This window comes from Schistocerca nitens, chromosome 4, assembly GCF_023898315.1.
Source record: "Schistocerca nitens isolate TAMUIC-IGC-003100 chromosome 4, iqSchNite1.1, whole genome shotgun sequence".
Classification (NCBI taxonomy): Eukaryota; Metazoa; Arthropoda; class Insecta; order Orthoptera; family Acrididae; genus Schistocerca; species Schistocerca nitens.
In genome coordinates, this window is record NC_064617.1 from 755,003,895 (window position 1) to 755,023,875 (window position 19,981).

General features: G+C 37.3%; 1 protein-coding gene across 1 annotated transcript; it reads right to left on the reverse strand.

The window, feature by feature from the left end:
• Positions 1–15,680: 15,680 nt before the first annotated feature.
• Positions 15,681–19,684, reverse strand: LOC126253043 (60S ribosomal protein L27). Its single transcript, XM_049954113.1, has 4 exons — positions 19,565–19,684; positions 19,156–19,381; positions 15,864–15,997; positions 15,681–15,781 (listed from the first exon to the last, which is right to left on the reverse strand). The coding sequence occupies exons 2-4, from the start codon at positions 19,372–19,374 to the stop codon at positions 15,733–15,735; spliced, it is 402 nt and encodes a 133-aa protein (XP_049810070.1). The 5' UTR covers positions 19,375–19,381; positions 19,565–19,684; the 3' UTR covers positions 15,681–15,732.
• Positions 19,685–19,981: the final 297 nt, after the last annotated feature.

The following is a 19,981-nucleotide window of genomic DNA, read 5'->3' on the forward strand; positions in this document are numbered from 1 at the left end:
GAAGGCTTTAGGAAGACTATGCAATGCTTCGTAAGAACAAATTGCATCCGATGAGCGTGATGTCACAACTGTTTACGTAAGATTTGTTTTGTTTTCAGGATCGTGCGCATGCGCAGTTGAGTAGTACATTCTCCCGCTTCTGGCTACAGAAATGTGGCTGCTGGCTGTGTAAGCAGTTGCACCGTAAAAAATTTTACTGGAGCCCTCAAGCTGCCAGATTCATGCATGCGTAGCAGGCCCAGAATGGGGGGGGGGGGGGGGGGGGCGCAAATTCATATTCTTGAGGGGAAAAAAACCTAGTTTCACAAAGTGCTTAGCATCCAGTGCACGTTGGTCTATCGATTATTCATATGACTTTGAAACGCATTCCTATCTATATTGCCCCGATTCGGAAATATCGTAGATCCGGGACTGATGCGCAGAGCAGTCTGAGTTATAGTGGGGAAGTGGGTATTCTCCACGTGACCCGTGTTTACATTTAGTGATTTTGCTGTTTCCTCTTCGTTTGCTGCTCTCACATCAAATGAAAACAAAACGGATTTCTGTGGCCGAGAGCTGTCAAGTGAATTAAACTACATTCACATCATTATGTAAGGCTAAAATGTGTTATTAGTTTCAGAGTTTATTTTATTTTATTTCCATCTTTCTGATAGTCAAGCATTAATTGCCTTCCAGAACAATGAAGTTATTTTTGTTGTTTTGCTAAAGAAATTTTCTGTTATTAATCTTTTCCGCTGAGGCAGACAATATATGTGAAAAGAAAGTGATAAATTCTACACACTGTTCGCTGCATTTCAAGCACATGTTTTCATCTTCTAGCATGTATGGCATTATGCCATAATAAAGAACCAAACATCAGATAACACAGTACTGGACTCCTTAGAAAATTTACATCCCGAAAACCACATTGAAAAGCTGAATATCAGGTCGTGGCCTACTTCACTGGGAATCTGGACATACGAATGTGCACATTTTAGTATGGGTCATGAAATTCCGATACTCTTGGAGTATCCTCTGATGTCTTGTTTCTTTTATGACATAATGTAGGATCTTTTAATGTTTTACACATACGAACATATGAGCTCCCTACATCATCATAGCTGCTCAAGCGCGGTGAAGCCGGTCATCTGGCGCTCTCTGGCAACTGCTGAAATGAACCTATTTCTAACAGGTCGCGGGAAAATATTTCGATTGGTGGTTTAGAAAGTGTTACTGTTAAAGTAAATTTCCTTTTACGCAAGTTGAAATACGTGCGAGAATGTACAATGGATTTCTTAAATCACAGAGCGTTTGACTCTCATTTAAAAATCAAGTCTTTGATGATGAGCTATTTAGATGAATTTCGAGCCCAGAAGATCAGACATTTATGTCATTATTAAAAATTTTACTGGCACATTTGCGTGATATATCTTAAATTGTAATACGCGCATAAAAGACTAACATTATACGTGAAAGCTTAGCTTCTCTTGCTGCGTATTAATCTTATAGACCAATATTATATGTGAAAGCTTTGACTTTCGTGTAGCAACACTATTTATATTAATTTAAACCATTAACTTTTCCTGTATGTATGTTCGCGCTACTTAACAGTGATGTTGCTATTGGCTGACAACATATGTGTCCTCAGCTCTGAATACCTGCCATCGTTGGCTGGCGAGATCACGTGACATTTGCCTTGACTGGCTTACAAAGCGCATAGCGATCTCGATTTCAATGCTTCCGAAAGTAGCATGTGGTGTTTGGTGGAATTCTTTCGTAATACAAAAATATGCAGTGTACATGTTGCTGCACATCAAAGAGCTTTCCAAAACGTGTTTTTTTCCCCCCTGTGTTTTGTTTTCAAAAGCGCCAGGAAATTCTACGCCCGTGTATAAAACCAAAACCGTTGAAAGGACTGATAAGTTCTACAGTTCTGAGAGAAAATATACTGTCAGTTAACAGGGAAAAAGTATGTTTTTACCCAGGAGAAAGTGTATTTTTAACCGGGAAATCGAGGAATTTTTTTTCCTTGTCCGCGTATACACCCTGTTAAATGACACTCAGATTCCTAGTAGCTGTAGTGTGACATTTGCTTTTGATTAGAAAAAGTACTGTCTTTACTAACTTTTACTCAAACTATCATGTACTCTGTAAAGCAACTTTCAAATTCCAACCTTTGGATCCATTTCCACAGTAACAACAGTATGTTGAATATGTGGCATGAGGGAATGAAGTTGCATCCTGTGTTTTTTGAACCCTCAGAGAAATTAAATCTACAGACAAACTCAGTGTAGAGTGATAACTGCTGTGGGCAGAATAAAAATAAAACAGTGATATTTTTGTGGGTGTTTTTTTATCATGCATTGAAATGTACACAGAAGTAAACCATAAGTTTGTACTTGGGGGAATCCTTCCTCAACTGTGACTGTGAGTTTGCCAGTATTGAAAAGCTGAGAAGACTTACTAAATGGAATGTTCCAGAAGACTTAAATTTTATTATAAAAATGTGAAAGTGGCAGCCGGCCGAAGTGGCCGTGCGGTTAAAGGCGCTGCAGTCTGGAACCGCAAGACCGCTACGGTCGCAGGTTCGAATCCTGCCTCGGGCATGGATGTTTGTGATGTCCTTAGGTTTAACTAGTTCTAAGTTCTAGGGGACTAATGACCTCAGAAGTTGAGTCCCATAGTGCTCAGAGCCATTTGAACCATTTTTGAAAGTGGCAAATCCATTTAAAGTAAACATGTAAAGCGAAGCAGATTTTTTTGTCTTTAAAAAGCAGCAAGGACTTTCATTAACACAGCAAACTTTCATGGATAAAAGTTATTTCTAGTACCGGTAACATGGTTCAATGGACCTTCAGTGAACTCGAACAGTGGCTTGAGATTAATGTTTTCAAGAAAGGTGACCAAAAAGAAAGTAGCAGAGACATTATTGCCTATGTTGCTGTGCAAATCAGATATTACAGAAGATAAGAAGACTGGTTTAAAAACTATGATTGAATTTTTGGTAGAACCTGAAGGCAAACTGTTTTATGAAAGCAGCATATCTGAAAATTCGAGCCATGTTTAGAAATTTTTTATTATTCCAATATCATTGTGATAATGGATTTCAAGAGTGCTGTATTAAACTTGTGTATTACGTAAGAAGATTTACAGTACTACTCTCTTTCTTTTATAAGCAAGAACAGGGAATCAATACTTATTCTTTGATTAGGTATTATCCAATGAAACACTTGTATTTTGTCAAATACTTTGGATGCAGGATTGAACCCGTGTTCTGACTACTTCTTCTTCTTCTTTTACTGTTCTTGATTTAATTTTTATTTTCTAATGATTGAGCACAGTGTAATATGTTAAATATATAAACCTAGTCTGAATTAGAAAATTACAAGTAAATACTAACCAAAGAAAAATGGCACTTAGTTCCCCTTTTTCTTAAATCCTTCATTTACAACAACATTAAAACTTGTTTTCCAGTAGCATCAAAATTATCCGTGGAAAAAAAGTTTCTCTGTCTTTCCTAAGTAGAGCACTTTCTATGCCAGTTACTTTTGGTATCTGTGGTTTTAAGTGAAGTTGTTGACTCTTATCAGCAGGCTCCTCTTTGTTAATGAGGCCAGGGAAAACACACAATGTTTTAACTTTTTATGCAACAATTGTACTTTATGGTGGACAACTCTCTGATGCCTAGTTACACACACACTGCAAGCAATTGTTGAAAATAATTGGAGGTATATTACTGCAAAATATCCTCAGTGTTGCAAAAGCTGAAATGTTTTGTTCAGCACTCCTTAGGAGTGTTCCATAGTGTGTCCCACACCTGTAGACACAATTATGCACACGCTACAGGATCCTAAACTAAATATTTTGAGATCAGGAATAAGACCCTGAAAATGAATGTTTCAAGTGTGTTCCACTTAGTTACAAGAGCTAAGCAGTTTGTAAACAACCATCTGCAATAACAACGGGGCCACTCTGCCTTGCAAAACAAACCACTGTTATTTGAGGTGTGTTCACAGCACTGTTTACAGTTCATGACTGGTTATCAAAAATGGAGCATATTCATTACAGGAAGTTACAGACATGCATTTAATGTGTGGTGCAGCTGAATGTAGTGCTGCAAAAGTTGAACACACAACTTTTATAGATCACTGATCCGACATTAACGTGATTTATCTAGTTCAGCTGCCATTTTTGTGTTCACTATTATGTATAATATAGCAATATGAATTGACTGCTATGTATAATAGCAATATGAACTGCACTTTGTTTTAACACAATTCAGAATTCAAACACACATCCAAAGTAGGTCACAGTCTGAAAGCTCATCAACATTTTCAAACTTGCTTGTGCCTGTCAACTGTTCAAGACTTTAACTCTGCAGTAAGTGTCCGCCATTACTCCTTTCATTATTTTTATTCTGTCGAGGACTTTTGTTATTTGGTTTACATAACAAAAGTATTGGCAATGTTACCATCTTCTTTTTCCTTTCAATAAGGTGACTAGTTTTATCTCCATCAATTTATCTTTAACTGTTAAGATGCACAGTTTGGCCTCACATGGCTCCAAGTCTTCAAAGCCTGTTACTATCCTGTATGTCCTGCTGTACAGGAATCAGAAATGGCACTTGCATTTGTGTGAGAAGCAGACCTCATGTGGAAATGTTAGTATGCACTGAACACAATGACTCCTAGCACTCTGCAAGTCTGAGAACACGCTCAGACACTGATGGAATGGGTCAGTAGGTTGAGCCATAAATGGAGGTGTGGCCTCCTATTCACAGCAAATGATGTATGTGTAACCTGGTAGGCTGGCAAGGCTGTATGATTTGTTTGGTCAGATTAGTAAAAAAGGTACACTAAACAAAATATTTCTAGTGTAATTGATTTGGAATAAACAGGAAACTGTGGGTCCCAAGAATACTTAGTACGCATTGCAAAAATTCTAGTGTATTTTGTTTGTTTGTGGTAAAGCTGAAATACAAGCACATGATTTATGACTTGAAGAACCACGAAAACAAGATTAGACTATCTACAGTGTGCACAGAGGTCTTTAAACGCCCATTCTTCACACTCGATTTGTGAAATGGTACAATGTGAAGTATCCTTCTACTATGCACTTCACAGTGGTGTGCAGATTATGGGTGTAGATATTTAACATGTTGACTGCCAGTGGACATGCAAAGATTCACATAACTGTGCACCTGCTGGTGGCCTCACTCTTCGCTTTGTTTAGTCCAGTATTTTTTAGGATGTAGTGTGTGCACAGGCAGGCACACTGTGTAACTTTGTGCAAGGTCTGCCGGTGACAGTCAAGGTGTTACAGACACTGGCAATTAGTAACTCTTCTTTGTATGTGTGCTTCTAATGTAACTAGTTACTAATAATGACAGTATGTTACACATTTGCTAGGAATAACCTTAAAGATGCAAGCTTTTCTCTCACCAAAACTGTGGTATGTAGTTTTCTTGGTAGCAGTCTTATGTAATTAATGTCCTTATTTATGTGCTTCATTCTACCTTGATGTGCACCAAGTGTTAAATATATTCGAACACCTAAATACTTTGGCTTTGGATCTAGTTAGCAAGAACTTGTGCTGCAGATTACAGATGCTGCAGTATTTATTTTACACATTTAGTGTGGAAAATAATCAAAAAAGGAAACCATGTCAAAACTTTAACCTGTTGTTCATTTTAGAAATGCAACATCTATTTGGACTGAAGGTTTTCTTTTAGTACTTTTGGTCAAATTCCTGTGCCATCATCAGTGTATTGTATCTGGAAACATAAGTTTCTGGCTTGAATAAAATTCTACATTAAAGGCTCTGTGGGCATGAACTAAATTATTGATTTACAAAAATAGGCGTGTGCAAGAAAAATAAGGCATATAGTGTCTGTTAAGGGCCTACAAATTGCAATTCATAGTTAAGTGCCTGGCAGAGAGTTCGTCAAACCACCTTGAAGTACTTCTCTACTTTATTATATGCTTCATTTCTTCTGTGTCAGCATTCTCTATCCATTTATTAAGTGATTATGTTAATTTCATTGTCTCTGCTGCTAATCTTTTGCACCCAGGCTTCCAGGAGTGGCTTCATCACATCACTTATGTTTCACAAATTCTCAACATACATAAACTGGGGAATGGGAGTGCTATAGAGAAACCACATAGTTTTTGTGTAAGTATACTTAGTACAATTGTCATTTAGGGAGATAAAATTATTTTATCTAAATTTATGCTGTGCAAGCATATCTCTCATACATTATGATGCCCATTATTTAGTGAATGCAAGCCTAATTCCAGCCAACTTATATATATACTCCCAAGCCTGTACTTTATGGTGGAAATTACTGTGTTAGTTTGGACTGCAGCTATGTCTGTATTAGATGTTATTTATATGAAACGGGTGAGTTTTAAACCATGGACAGCCTTGGATAGTCTATACACAGCTTGACCGCATTATCACAACTTTAAGGAGTTGGTCTTACACTATCAGTACATGTATGAGAGTGACAGCACACTTCAACACTTTTCCAGGTACTTTACAAGTTTGTTTATAATGTGCTTATTTTTCTTGACTCCAAAACAAGTTATCATCACCTATTTTATACACGCAAATAAGTGTTTAATTGTATGCAACAAAGTAGTAGTGAGCATGTTTCTCTGCCATGGTCCTGAAAAGGAATGGTCCAGTACTCAAAATTAAAAATGCACATGACTGGATGTATGTTACATTGCTCCAGGTTCATTCCACATGGATTTTTCAAGTTAGCACATTTTTCTAGTTTTATGTGTGTGTGTGCATTTTAGCCTTAAGAGACATTTTGGTTCCTATATTTCCCCTTCAGATTTTGTAGGTGTACTTATTGTATTCAAGTATTGGTATCCCTCTGTAATTCTTACTCCCCATACTTCCTTTCATTACTGAACTGACTGTTTCTTCATGCCTCAGAATGTACCTTATCAACCAGCCCCTCCTTTTGGTCAAATTGTGCCATAAATATTTTTCCCCCAATTCAGTTCAGTACCTTAATTATTTGATCTGCCCATTTAATCCTTAGCGTTCTTGTACAGGGTGACAGAGAATAATGGGAATGATTGAAATGAGTAGTGGCAGCTATGGGCACTGCGGGTTCGTGACAGCGAGTAAACAGTCCATCATTTCAGTAATCATGGATCTGTGGAACAGAGAACAGTGTGTGGGTTAGCCATAAAAATGTTTTGCAAAAACAGTGATAGTTTGGTAGGACCACAGAGGGAATTTTGACATTTTTATAATTTAGGACACCATGATGCAGTTCCTTCAAAACACACGATAAAATGTTGGATTAACAACTTTGAAGAGACTGGATCTGCCCTCGAGAAGAAACTAGCAGGACGACCAAGAAGTGTGCGTTCTCCAAAGAACATTGATGTTGTACGCGTGTCTGTCTTGCAGAGCCCACAGCATTCAATTCGTAAGCAAGCAGCAGTGGTTGGAAAGTCCCGGGAGTGTGTTCACAGAATTCATCATCTTGATTTAAAATTTGCACAAGTTAAAACAGAAAATTCGGGATGCAATTCACAGTAGCCCAGCTGAGATGTCGCAGTGGTCAATGAGGAACCTCAACGGCAGATTTCATGAATGTATTCGTATAGGACGACCCCACCTAAAAGGACGTAATTTTTAGAAAATAATAAATGCCATCAGTGTTTCGTAAATGGTGAAGTTGTAAGGTTTTAATTACTATGAATGCAATTTCTTTCTTTCATCACTTCTAGTTTTATTAGATTGTGGAAATGTTCCCAGTTTTTTGACACCCTGTAAAACACCACATTTTATAATTGTCTGAATTACCCATGTTTCACTTCCTTGCAAATACCCTCTTAAAGCACTTCTTAACAAATTTATAACAGATGCTAGAAAATTCCTTTTTCAGAAATGCTTTTCTTGCTATTGCCAGACTAAATTTTATACCCCCCCCCCCCCCTCGTTCGGACATGAGTTATTTAGCTACCGAAATAGCAAAACTCTTCTACTATTTTTAATCTCTCATTTCCTAATCTAATTCCCTCAGCATAGCCAGATTTAATTCAACTACATCCCATTACACTTGTTTGATTTTTGTTGGCCACTATACAATCTCTTTCTAAGACAACAACCACTCTGCAGCTGTGTCATCTGACAGAATTACACTATCTTCAGCAAAAATCAGTTCTTATTTCTTCTCCCTGAACTCTCAACTCTTTTCCAAATTTCACCTTTATTTCCTTCACAGCTTGCTCATTGTACTGACTGATTAGCATTGAAGACAGACTACAACCCAGTTACACAGCCTTCGATTACAACTTATCTTCCATGTCTTTCAACCAACTCCAGTCTGCTTTCCCCATGTTGTAAGAAACATTTTGGTCCTTGTGTTCTATCCCTGCTACCTTTAGAATTTCAAAGAGTGTACTCCAGACAACAAAAGCTCTCTCTAAATCTACGAATGCTGTAATCTTAGGTTTTTCTTTCCTTCAGCTGTTTCCTAAACTAAGTCACAAAGCCAGTATTGCCTCACATTTTCCGACATTTCTCTGGAACCCAAACTGATTTTCCCCGTGGTCATCATCTACAAGTTATCTCAATTCTTCTGTAAATAATGTGTGACAGTATTTTGCAACCATGGCTTGGTAGTATTCACACTTGTTAGCACACCCCTTTCTTGGAATTATTACATTCTTTCTTAAGTCAGAGTATTCGCCTATCTCTTGTATCTCTAATACCAGGCGGATTAGTGTTGTCATGGCTAATTCTCCCAAGGATCTCAATAATTTTGAGGGAATGTTGTATACTCCAGGGGTCTTGTTTCCATTAAGGTCTTTCAATCCCATGTCAAATTCCACCCGGTACCATATCTTCAACCTACTTCCTCTTTTTATTTTTAATGTTGCCCACAAGTTTGTTCCCTTTACACAACCCTATATATTACTTCTTTTCTTTACTTCATATTGGCTTGCCACGTGAGCTCCTCATATTTTTACACCTGTTTCTCCAAGGTTTCTTTAATTTTCCTGTAGGTGCATCAATCTTTCCAATGTTTCTACAGTCTTGTATATGACTTCTAACTGTTGCTGCTTAGCCATTTTGCAGTTTGTCAGTCCAATTTTTTAGACATTGTATACCATTTTGCCAGATTAATTTTTTGTATGGTCTCCTTTTGTCAGTTAAATTCAGTATCTCCTGTGCTATCCAGAGATTTCTACTAGATCTTAAACTTTTCCATATGTGATCCTCTGCTACCTTCCCAATTTAATCTCTCAAAGCTACCCATTTGTTTTTTATTGTATTCTTTTCCCATTTCATTAGTGCTGCGTAACGCTCCCACAAACTTTCAACCTCTGGATCATTTAATGTATCCAGCTCCCAACATCTTAATTTCATACATTTTTGCATCTGCTCTAGTTTTAATCTGCAGTTCATAACCAATAAATTACAGCCAGAGTTCACACCAGCCCTTGGAAATGTTAAAGTTTGAAATTTAGTTTCAAAATCTGTCTTACTATTATATGACAAATCTCAAACATTTCATTATCCCAAGTGTCTTCCATGATTCTTGAACGAGTGTTAGGAACATTAAATAACACCCTGCAAAATTCTACCAGGCCACTTTCTCTTTCATTCATTTCCCCCCAGTCCATGTTTTCCTACAATCTTTCCTTTACCTACTACTGATTCCAACAAAACATCATAATTACCTGAATAATTTCCTCTATCATACATTCATTGTCTACACCTACAGAGTTAGTTAGCGTATAAACGTTTACTACTGTGGTGGACATTGGCTCCATGCCTGTCTTTCCTACAATGTGTTTGCTACATTATCTATGGTAGCATACCTTCATTACTATTTTCTTATTCATTATTAGGCCTGCTCCTCCTGCACTGCCCTATTTGAATTTTTGTTAATAAACTTGTGCCCTGTGAAGACCGAAATGGATCTTACATGCATGTCACACTAAGAGGCCATTCAACCTGACGTTTAAAGAGATGGTTCCCATCTCATTCAAGATGCTGGACATTGGACTTGTTCTGAAGGTTCCTGATACCAATCTAATGCTCTTATGATGAACAATGTATTTACACAAGATACACAGAAACCATATAGTACAGCCATATTCCACTCACAACTGAGAAATTGCTCTGTTAGACAATGGAGTGTATATCAATAATAAGCAATGAAAACCTCTTAACTCCATCTGTCTGTGAAAATCTCTACTTCCAGTAATCAGTAACTCCATTATCAAACATATTGGAAAGTGCATGGATTTCTTTCATCTGTTAATAACTATGCTTCTATTATATAGTTACATATGTAGCAACTTTTTTGTTTATCCCGCAAAAAAATTAAACAAGATAGCATTACAAGGTTTTCATTGCCTACCATCGATATCTGCCACAATGGCACTCCAGAGCCCTTGCTTTCAGGTTTGGCAACGAAGTGAGTTTCTAAATGACGACGACGACTAGTAACTATATTCAGTACCTAATTCTAAGAATGGTGTCAACCCATTTGTAGTTCAGGCTGATCAAAAATATCAACATCCACGCACCTGCAAGTGGGAAACTTCACCCAAGGGGAAGGGTGCAATCCCGGTTACTACCCATCTTACTGATATGAAGAATTAAATGGCACTTTGCAAAGCAATAATATAGGAACTGGATTCCATTGTCATGTTAGTTCCTTCTGATTGGGAATCAGTTAAGAGCTCAAACGGGTTATTGCTGTTGATTGCCAGTAATCTTAACAATGAATTGGTCTGACACTGTGGTTGGTTGATTTGGGGGAGGAGACCAAACAGCAAGGTCATTAGTCCCATCAGATTAGGGAAGGACAGCAGCTCTGCCCTTTCAAAGGAACGATCCCGGCATCTGGCTCAGGGGATTTAGGGAAATTGCAGAAAACCTCAATCAGAATGACCAAGACATGGGTACGAACTGTGGCCCTGCTGAATGTGAGTCCACTGTGCCATCTCACTGATTTCTATCACTGTGTCGATAACTTTTTCAAATAGAAGATAATCCTCTTCAAATTTATAAATGACTGCAACAAGATGTCGATTTGACTTAATGTACTGATCCAAACTTTTGTTCCTCATTCTGATTACATCTTGAAGAAAAGGTCAGTGATGAATTAACTTTACTGTTGTGATAATTAATACCAAACACTAACAGTTTGATGGGATTATTTTGCTTCATATGCATTTCTCGTATTTCAAATACTATAAAAGGGACTGTTTTGCACAAAACTATCACCACCAGTGTGCAGAAAAACAATTCCTTTCCCCCAGAATTTGGCACCAGCAAACACTTATCCTATCACTCATCATTAACATATGGTTTGAAGTTTTTCAAAATGGGTATATTTTTTTTTTATTTTAAACTGGAGCCAGACACTGGGAATGGAGAGTCAACATCTGAGACAGCTTCTTCCTCATTACAACTAGCCCAACCATTGAAAATTCTGACAGCTTATGCTATACCCCAACTACAGGCTACCAAAACGCCATAAATGGGTATCTCCTGAAAAAACTGTACACGTACATGCAAGAAAAATTTATCTGTAAATGCTTTCCATGTGCTCTAGTGGGGAAGAATGAGGCCTTCAGCACACTGAAGAACATCTAGCACCATTTTACAATGAAACCAACTTTAGAGATTTTTAATAGCTTGATTCCAGGTCTTAAGTACTACTTGCAATACAAAATTAAACTTGGCAAATAATGTACATCTCATTAAGGAAAGTACTTCCAGCAGACTGAAGAAAATTTTTAAAATGTGCAAGTAAAATATCTACAATGTTATGGGACATTAGGTCCCCAAAATCAATGGTGCACACATCACCTACCCAACTATTACTTCAACATCCTTGAATTTTCAAAATCTTAAATTACACCTAAAGTACATCAAAATTAATATCACTGACCCATTATACAATTGTCTTGTTGAGGATGCATTATTGCCTCCATCACATGAAGGTTATTTCATGTTTCCCTCACTACATTTTAAAATGCTACAACTTATATTGTGGTTGTCAGCCAATGAACCAATAATTTTTTACTTTTGCATTGACAATTTTGCTGTATTTGCCAGAGTTACCATTTGTTCTGGTAATCTTTTAATAATGGATGGCAACACTAAGCTAACAATATTATTGAGCATGTTAACTCTTGGCTGGACCATAATTTACAATTTGATAAACCTTACATGACTCACCAATACAATTGCTGCAATATTCAACTAAATAGATATTTTACACAATCTTCCAGTTTAACTCATTCAGGAAATAAATTATTACTCTGGTCATGGGGACACAATGAACATATATACCAAAAATTGTGCATGAATCTCAGATTTGCACATAATGCAATATTAGTGTTAGGTCACAGCTTGTCAAACACCTTTGGACTGAACAATGAATGTGGGCAAAACAATGGTGGAACATACCAACACTACTCTGCAACAAGGATTTCAATTTTGCTCGTCTTAAAACAAGTTCAGTAACCAACAGAAGTAACACAATATTTCATTACATATCCAATATTAGAATTAAATCTAAAATTACATCTCATAGTATCAATAAAATCTATTCAAACCTAGAAATTGTTTTCGTACTGTCACGGTAGACCTGACCTAAAATTATTTCAGCAGCAAAGTGCATAAATGCCTTGTGAAATGTTGAGGCCATAATAAAATGGGTGATGTAATAGATAAATAGAATCTTTTTGTCACTTAAAACCACATTGTATTGCCACTTGTCTCTCAAAGGTTTTCCTCAATACCACATAGCACTGCCATCAGGCACCTTTTTCATCAAATACTTCATTTGCTGTAGTGACCTTCCACAGACATCAAGTAGTGTATACCAGATATTTTGTTTATATGTTTGCCAAATTTAGTTTCGTCTTACCTAAGCCTTTTGTATTTTGACAATTTCTGCCTCTTCATTTTTTACGATGTGCATTTTATTAATGTTTTTCACCAAGTGCTCACTGCTTCCATTTTTACAATGTATGTTTTATCTATTTGTGTTAATCAGGGTTCCCACAAGTTTCCCTACGTGAAATTTGCTGATTTCAAGACAAGATTTCGTATTTTTCCCTGATAAATTTTGAGATCTCAGAGGTAAGTAAAAACTGTTTAAGTTGGCAAAAACATGAGGACTACTGTGTTTTTAAACGTGTGACCAAAAATCTTAAGTACTAACATCAACATCTTTTGTAATGAACTGTTTTTAGACAGAAAGCAAGCCAATTGGTACGTGTGCTTCATATTAAGACCACTATTTTATTTCAATAAAGCGAAACATTTGGTGGGGGAAAAAAAAATGAACATTTTCTTGTAGTCTCAAGGCAGATTTAAAATACCTTCACTGATTTCAATAATAATCCCAGAAAAAAGTAGGCCTCTGCAAAGAAATGTATAAGGTGGGGAAGAGTTTTGTAAATCAACACTATACGTGACCAACGAAATGTTGGTTCTACTGTGTTCATTATTGTCACTTATTACCCATTGTGTTATGTCTGTTATTCTACAGGTATTGTGAATTTTCTTTCAAGAAATACACGAGTACACAGCGTACAAACTTCCAGTGACTGCCACAATTGTCTTATCGTCCAGACCTAATATATAAACTGCTTTCAAAGTACCAACATGTACTGGAATAAGTAAAATGTCTATAAAAACGCTGCACTGTACAATGCACTTGCAGTGAGACAGTGAATTCCTGAAATCCATCGCCCGAGGCCCCTGGTCTACCAAGGAACACTATAGTCGTGGGTCCATGGATAAACCATGAAAATCCGTCACATTACACCACACACAGAGAGACTCACTCAGCCTGTGGGCAGATTGGTGAGTAGATCCCACAGACCAGGCCCAAACATTAGTGAGGAAGTATGGGCTTCAGATCGGCAGGCCCGTTCCGTCACAGATATCCATATTAATGGCCTGCGGTTTTGGCTTATGAAGCCCATTCGTGTGGCCAGCTATTGGCGTGTCACAGACACAACGTTGATGAAATTGGACTGCTGCAGTGATCACCTATGCAACATAACTTGAGCATATACTCTGAGAATGAAATATCAATGTGGATGGATAGCAACTTGCTAAAGATGATAGCTGAGCCAGACACACACAAATAGAAAAGAATCTCACTCTCGCAACCAAATTTTTGATCACACCCTTTGTCAGAAAACGAGAGACCGCACACAATCACTCACACAACTCATGCTCCCGATTTATCAGGCCGCTGTGTCAACGATCCCTAAGAATCAGTTGCAAACAAACCACTCCTCACGCCAACTGCCTCTCATCGGCAGCTGCTTGGCTAACAGAGCAGTGGTGACAGCACTGACTACAAGCTGAGGGGAGGGGTGCGAAGGGGAGAAGCAACAAGAATGAGAGAGTAGGAAAGCAGTCCACATATTCAGCTGCACCCAGCCAGCATAGCACGACATCTCAGTAAACAATTTCGTGCTACCGAGACAAAAACAAGATTTTTACAATGCTTCTTTCAAATTTCCCTGATACGTTTGAAATTCCCTGATTTCCAGAACTATTGGCAACCCTGATTAGTTTTTACTGATACCTTTTCACCAATTCCTCTTGTACATGACTGAGGAACACACACAGCCGAAACAGTAAGCATGGGCAAAAACTGCTGGTACTTTTCTCTTGTATTAAAAATCCTGAACATCCCATTTTTGGCCACTTTCTGTTTTTATTCACCTTAGTGTCCTGCACATCTGTATGGTTAAATTTTTAAAATTGAAAACAAATATATAACTTCTGTGTTCCAGGGTGTATTTTACCCTGGGTTGGTATTACCTGACCATAAATGCAATTTTTTTTGCCAGTTTTATTTGGCAGCCTTGGCATGAAGTAACTGCAGTAATCCAGAGAACTGCTTCTTCAAGTAAATTTATGGCAACTTTTTAATTAATTGTATGTACTGTCTCCATATGCTTATTCAAACTCTTCTCGATGTTGAACTTATTACCATCTGTCTCATTTCTAAATGTCACAATTCTCTCCAACTGTAGTGTTTAAGTTTTCAGTATACGATAACCTATATTTGTAAATTTTTTGGCAGCTCTATATTCAAGTACAAATTATGTTTCTAGTTGAAAAGAACTTTCATTGTTGAAAGTTTTGAACACAGTTGCTTGTTAAACATTGCACCAGAGAAAATTAGAACATGTATTAACATACATTTTTGGAAACCCTATTTGCTCCAAACAATACTTACGTTATTGATCTCACATTGGAAACAATCACTTAAGTGTGTATTACACGATTATATTATAGTCTACAGTTAACATGGTCAAAACTTGCCCTCGATTGGTGCTCCACGTAGCCGAAAATAGCTTCGTGTGCCTAGGGTTAATAAATACAGTGGTCAAACTAGTATCAGTTTTTGAATGAAAAGTGAGAGTTAAAATCTTGCGTGGATAAAAAAAAAATTGGGACACTCCTGTTTTGTCTTTGTATTTAAGGAAATCAACAACATCCACCTGCAACTAATTTCCAATTTCTTGAAATTAGGCCACTACTACTGTGGCAAGTTTCCAATAGCAGTCCCACACTGCACTTATCTCTCAGTACACTCCTCTCAACCTACCTAATCAATACTGTAAAATTGTTGATTTAAGTAGTTAAAACTTTAAAAAATACAGAAGACCAAATTAGGGTTTCAAATTTATTTAACACAAATTTCCAAAAACACAGAAAACACAATTAGAACCGCAGCTTTTGGAAGAACCATCTGTTTTTGCCTGCTTTGTACCTGGAAAAAATAATCTTGCATTAATATTTACATACAAAATATCGAATAATCGATTTGCTAAGTAACTACAGTGTTCTCTTACCTTTCCTCAAATTTGACTTTTGTCTGAAACCTCGCCTTTTTTCTCTTCATGGGGTCCTTAAGGTCCTTAACAGATGTCTTAAGATTCAATTCTAGTGTGTATCGTGTAGGCATAAGATGATTGTAGTTCAGAACCTATAAACATTTTATAGGTCATTTTCTACAACCATTACACATACATCAAAACAATTTGACAAAGTAATAATTTACAAAAACAATGAAATTTCACATGTGATCACCACAACATTTTAAATACCATACCACACCAAACAAATTATTCTCAGGCCCTACTTTTTTCAAATTTCAATCTCCCACTTCTTTCATCTAGCTCAATTTTCTCCACTGGCAATCATGATAATCAGTCACAATCACTGAATAACAAACAAAACTACGAGACTATGGTACATCAACATACAGAGTCACACTTGCTGCCAAAGGGGAGGTCTAGTGGCACACACCACACCTGCACCTATGACACACTGTCGCGTTGTTGGCTGATGTTTTGCACAATCCGCTACAACCCCTTGAACTTTGTCACATTTCTGAGACACCCCGTATAGCTGAGAGGATGGCACATTTTAACGGTTTCATAAGCCCTCTACAAATACCTTTCAACAGTCTGAATTCCCCTCATTGGAATCTCTGACCTCCAAGCACACCCATTTCACAGCAGAGTAAAAGGTTTCTCCTCAATTATTACCAGTAAGAGGATTTCTATTCAAAGATAATTGTTTCATACAGTACAAAGTTAAAGCTAGTTTTATTTCTTAACATTGAGGCAAAAGATATCCACCACGTCAATCTAAATATGCTATTAACCACTGTAAACATTATGTAAAAGTTGAATGAAGTGAACAAGGAATGAACTGCAAATGCTGTGAAAGAAATACCAGATGGTATACCAGCATATTAATATAGGATGCTTTGCTTTACATATATGCAATAGATCTGAAGGCTCGCGACAGCAAATTAACATCAAAACATTACTGTTCTAAGTATACACGTTCAATATTCACTCCCAAATAAGGACCTAAGCTTTACATTACTAGAACTTTTAACCTAAATTATGGACCAACTTACAAATAATGCAATATGCAAACAGCTGGGCTTAGGCATACCAAGTAGCAACTGGCTAGGTCAGCATGTGAAAACCTAAAAACCCTTCAAGTTTTAATACAGCAAATTTTGCAGAATATTTTGACATTTGTGGACAAACTATTCAAGCAGATTTCACAGGAGACAAAATCTACATGCTAAATGTGACAGGCATAACAGTATGTAAAGTTCCAAAAGTGGTTGCCTGTTAGGAGCACCTCAAGTGAGGTGAGCTTGGTTGAGTGTGTGTTGCTGTCAATGATAGAGAAAATACAGTTTCCTCACTATTTCTATTTCCTAAAGTGGAATTCCATCATTTGGGCATGCGAAGGAAGTTTACATTAAGTCTCTAAAATGGATGTCTAGCACCCTATTTCTGAATGTTCTTTTATGTATAAAAAATCTACAAGGTATTAAACAGATGACAAAATTTTACTCATGAAAAATCACGAAATAATAGTGGTCTTCAGTCTATACTGTCTGCTATTGAAGTATATTAACATTATCTCCCTACTGCAGCCACCACCCACAACCTTTGCATGTAGAAACGAAGTGTGGCATTTCTGAACACAAATTACCAATTACATTCTCTTGGAGTGCACAGGGAAGTCCTATGTGGGAGGGGAAAAAAAATAAATAAAAAAAATTTAAACAAGGCAAAGTTCAAGTCATGGAAAGGAATAATGATTCACCTGGAGTGCACTAGCAGTGTCACGCCCCTGCTGCTGTTGACAAATATCATTGGTTGCGTCAACTGAGTTGACATGACAACCCAATGAAAATGTTATAACCTTGGTTGTCAAACATTTGACTCGTCCCCAAACATGTCCATGGCTGATGTAGCCAACAGTTTGAGACCTAATGACACCGCATGCACTGCTGTGACTGGAGACAGCAGCAATGAAATTTATACATTATTTACGGTTACAATGTCTGTCTACGCAGAATCTCCACATTACAATGACCTTCACACAAGCACTTGCCTGAAGGGACACTGCTAACAATTACAGCTGTAAATATTGTAAAACATTCACATTTTAGTGAACCTGGACTGACTTCAGCTGTGCATCATTAAAATTTATGCTGGTTCACCTCCAGTCCACCACAAATTTTCAAATATCACAAACAACTGACATCTATAAAGATTCACAAAGTGGATACCAATTTCGTGATATTCATAAACTTTGATGTCATGGATATTTGGCTTCTCTTTTGATATAGGCCTAAGTAGAAAATTTCAAGGTAATTGTTAGGGTGGGACGTAACAGTTCAGCTTACATTGCTGGATGTGCAAAAAAGAAGCTTCCCTTATGAAGTATACAAATGAGCCATATGATCAGCTATTCACATACGACTCAATTCACAGTGTGTAATTCCCATTGTACATCACACAAAGCAACAGGAAAGCAATGTGCAATTTTACCAGTCTGTTACCCACACCCCCATAGATCCCAAACGTTAGTAATGAAACTTTGAGGCACAGCCTGTTGACCTTTCCATGATGTTCTCTCCATATAAGGAGAAAATTCACAATTATTTGAGGCAGTCTTCCAGAGTATATATCTAAATGAACTAATAGTTTTTCAGTATTTTGAATTACCAGTTGTAAATAAATGTGGCCTCCTTGCCTGGCTGAATTAAAGCAACATGGGCTACATACACAACTCAAAATATGGTGAAAGCATCAGTACAACTTCGAACACAATTTTAGAAATGACAAATTTCAAGTCTGTAAAGGGCAGTAGTGATCATTTAAAGACTTTTCTGGACGGAACAGCATTTGCAGAACATGTGTGTAAAGAGCTACAATTTGAAATTTCAAACTACATCTAATCCTGCACACGCTATGAGAAAATTTTACTTGCACTTGTCAACTGCGGGGTGTGGGTATCTGCACAGACATTCACACAAAATACCACAAAGCCTTTGATTCATAGCGCATCCTAAGCAAAATTCACAACTTCCCAACATTTCAATAGCAATGCCCGAATTTAGTAGTCTACTCGCAATGCAATGCCTGACACACTAAAGAACACTAAGTATCTGAGACACTCCACATTTCGAAAAAGGGACATCTATATAAATACATGCGGGAAGAAGAGTGCTCTCAAATCGTCATCTCTTAAGCACTCTCAATTCAACACTATGCGACATAATTAACTGCAGATACTGAAAACACATACACACATTAAACATACCTTAACAAATGGCTTTATTTTAGATCTTTTGTGAATCTTAGCTTTCCCCATCCTCTTGTGTACTTTCCTGGGATAACGATCAATGCCTGCGACGAGAGCATGTCCGAATGGTTTATCGGATGAGCCATCATCAAAATTTTTTAAGACAATTGCTTTCTTTCCTGCGTAACGTCCACTTAGGACGATTACGATTTTACCCGATTTCATTATTTTCCTCATGGTTAATCTGCAAACGATAACACTGATGAATTAATAAGCTCACTAAAATTGACCAAATGGCCGATCCATTAAACAAGGCAGCAAGCTGCTAAAAACAGACAATTTAGCACCACAGATATCTAATCCTCTAGACACTTATACAAAAATTCCTTCAAAACACTATATAGATAATTTAACAAATAAAACTTACAGATGATTTCCGATTCCCTATTCCTAATAACCACACCGCACACGCTATACGAAAAAGAACTCAATCTGAAAAATATACTTCTGTTTGTACCAAAGATTATCAATGTTAGGCGGACTAAATTGGACAATCGATATGGAGCGAGTGTAATAATTGCGTCATGAATAGCTGTGTTATAAAAACTAAATTTGCCTTCCATAGGACAATATGATTCGTATTTTTGTGTTCTTTTGTAATTACTATGGTGTTGAAATTTCTGTTGTGTGCGATGGATGATTATTATATGTGTAAGAGGATTCACACCTGTCGGAACGTCACCGTCACGTCTGTGAACATCGACGGTCAGAAGACGTCGTGACGTTACAGCTGGTTCATAGCACAACTCTTTCGTTTGAGCATTTGCCAGCGGGCTCGTGCGCA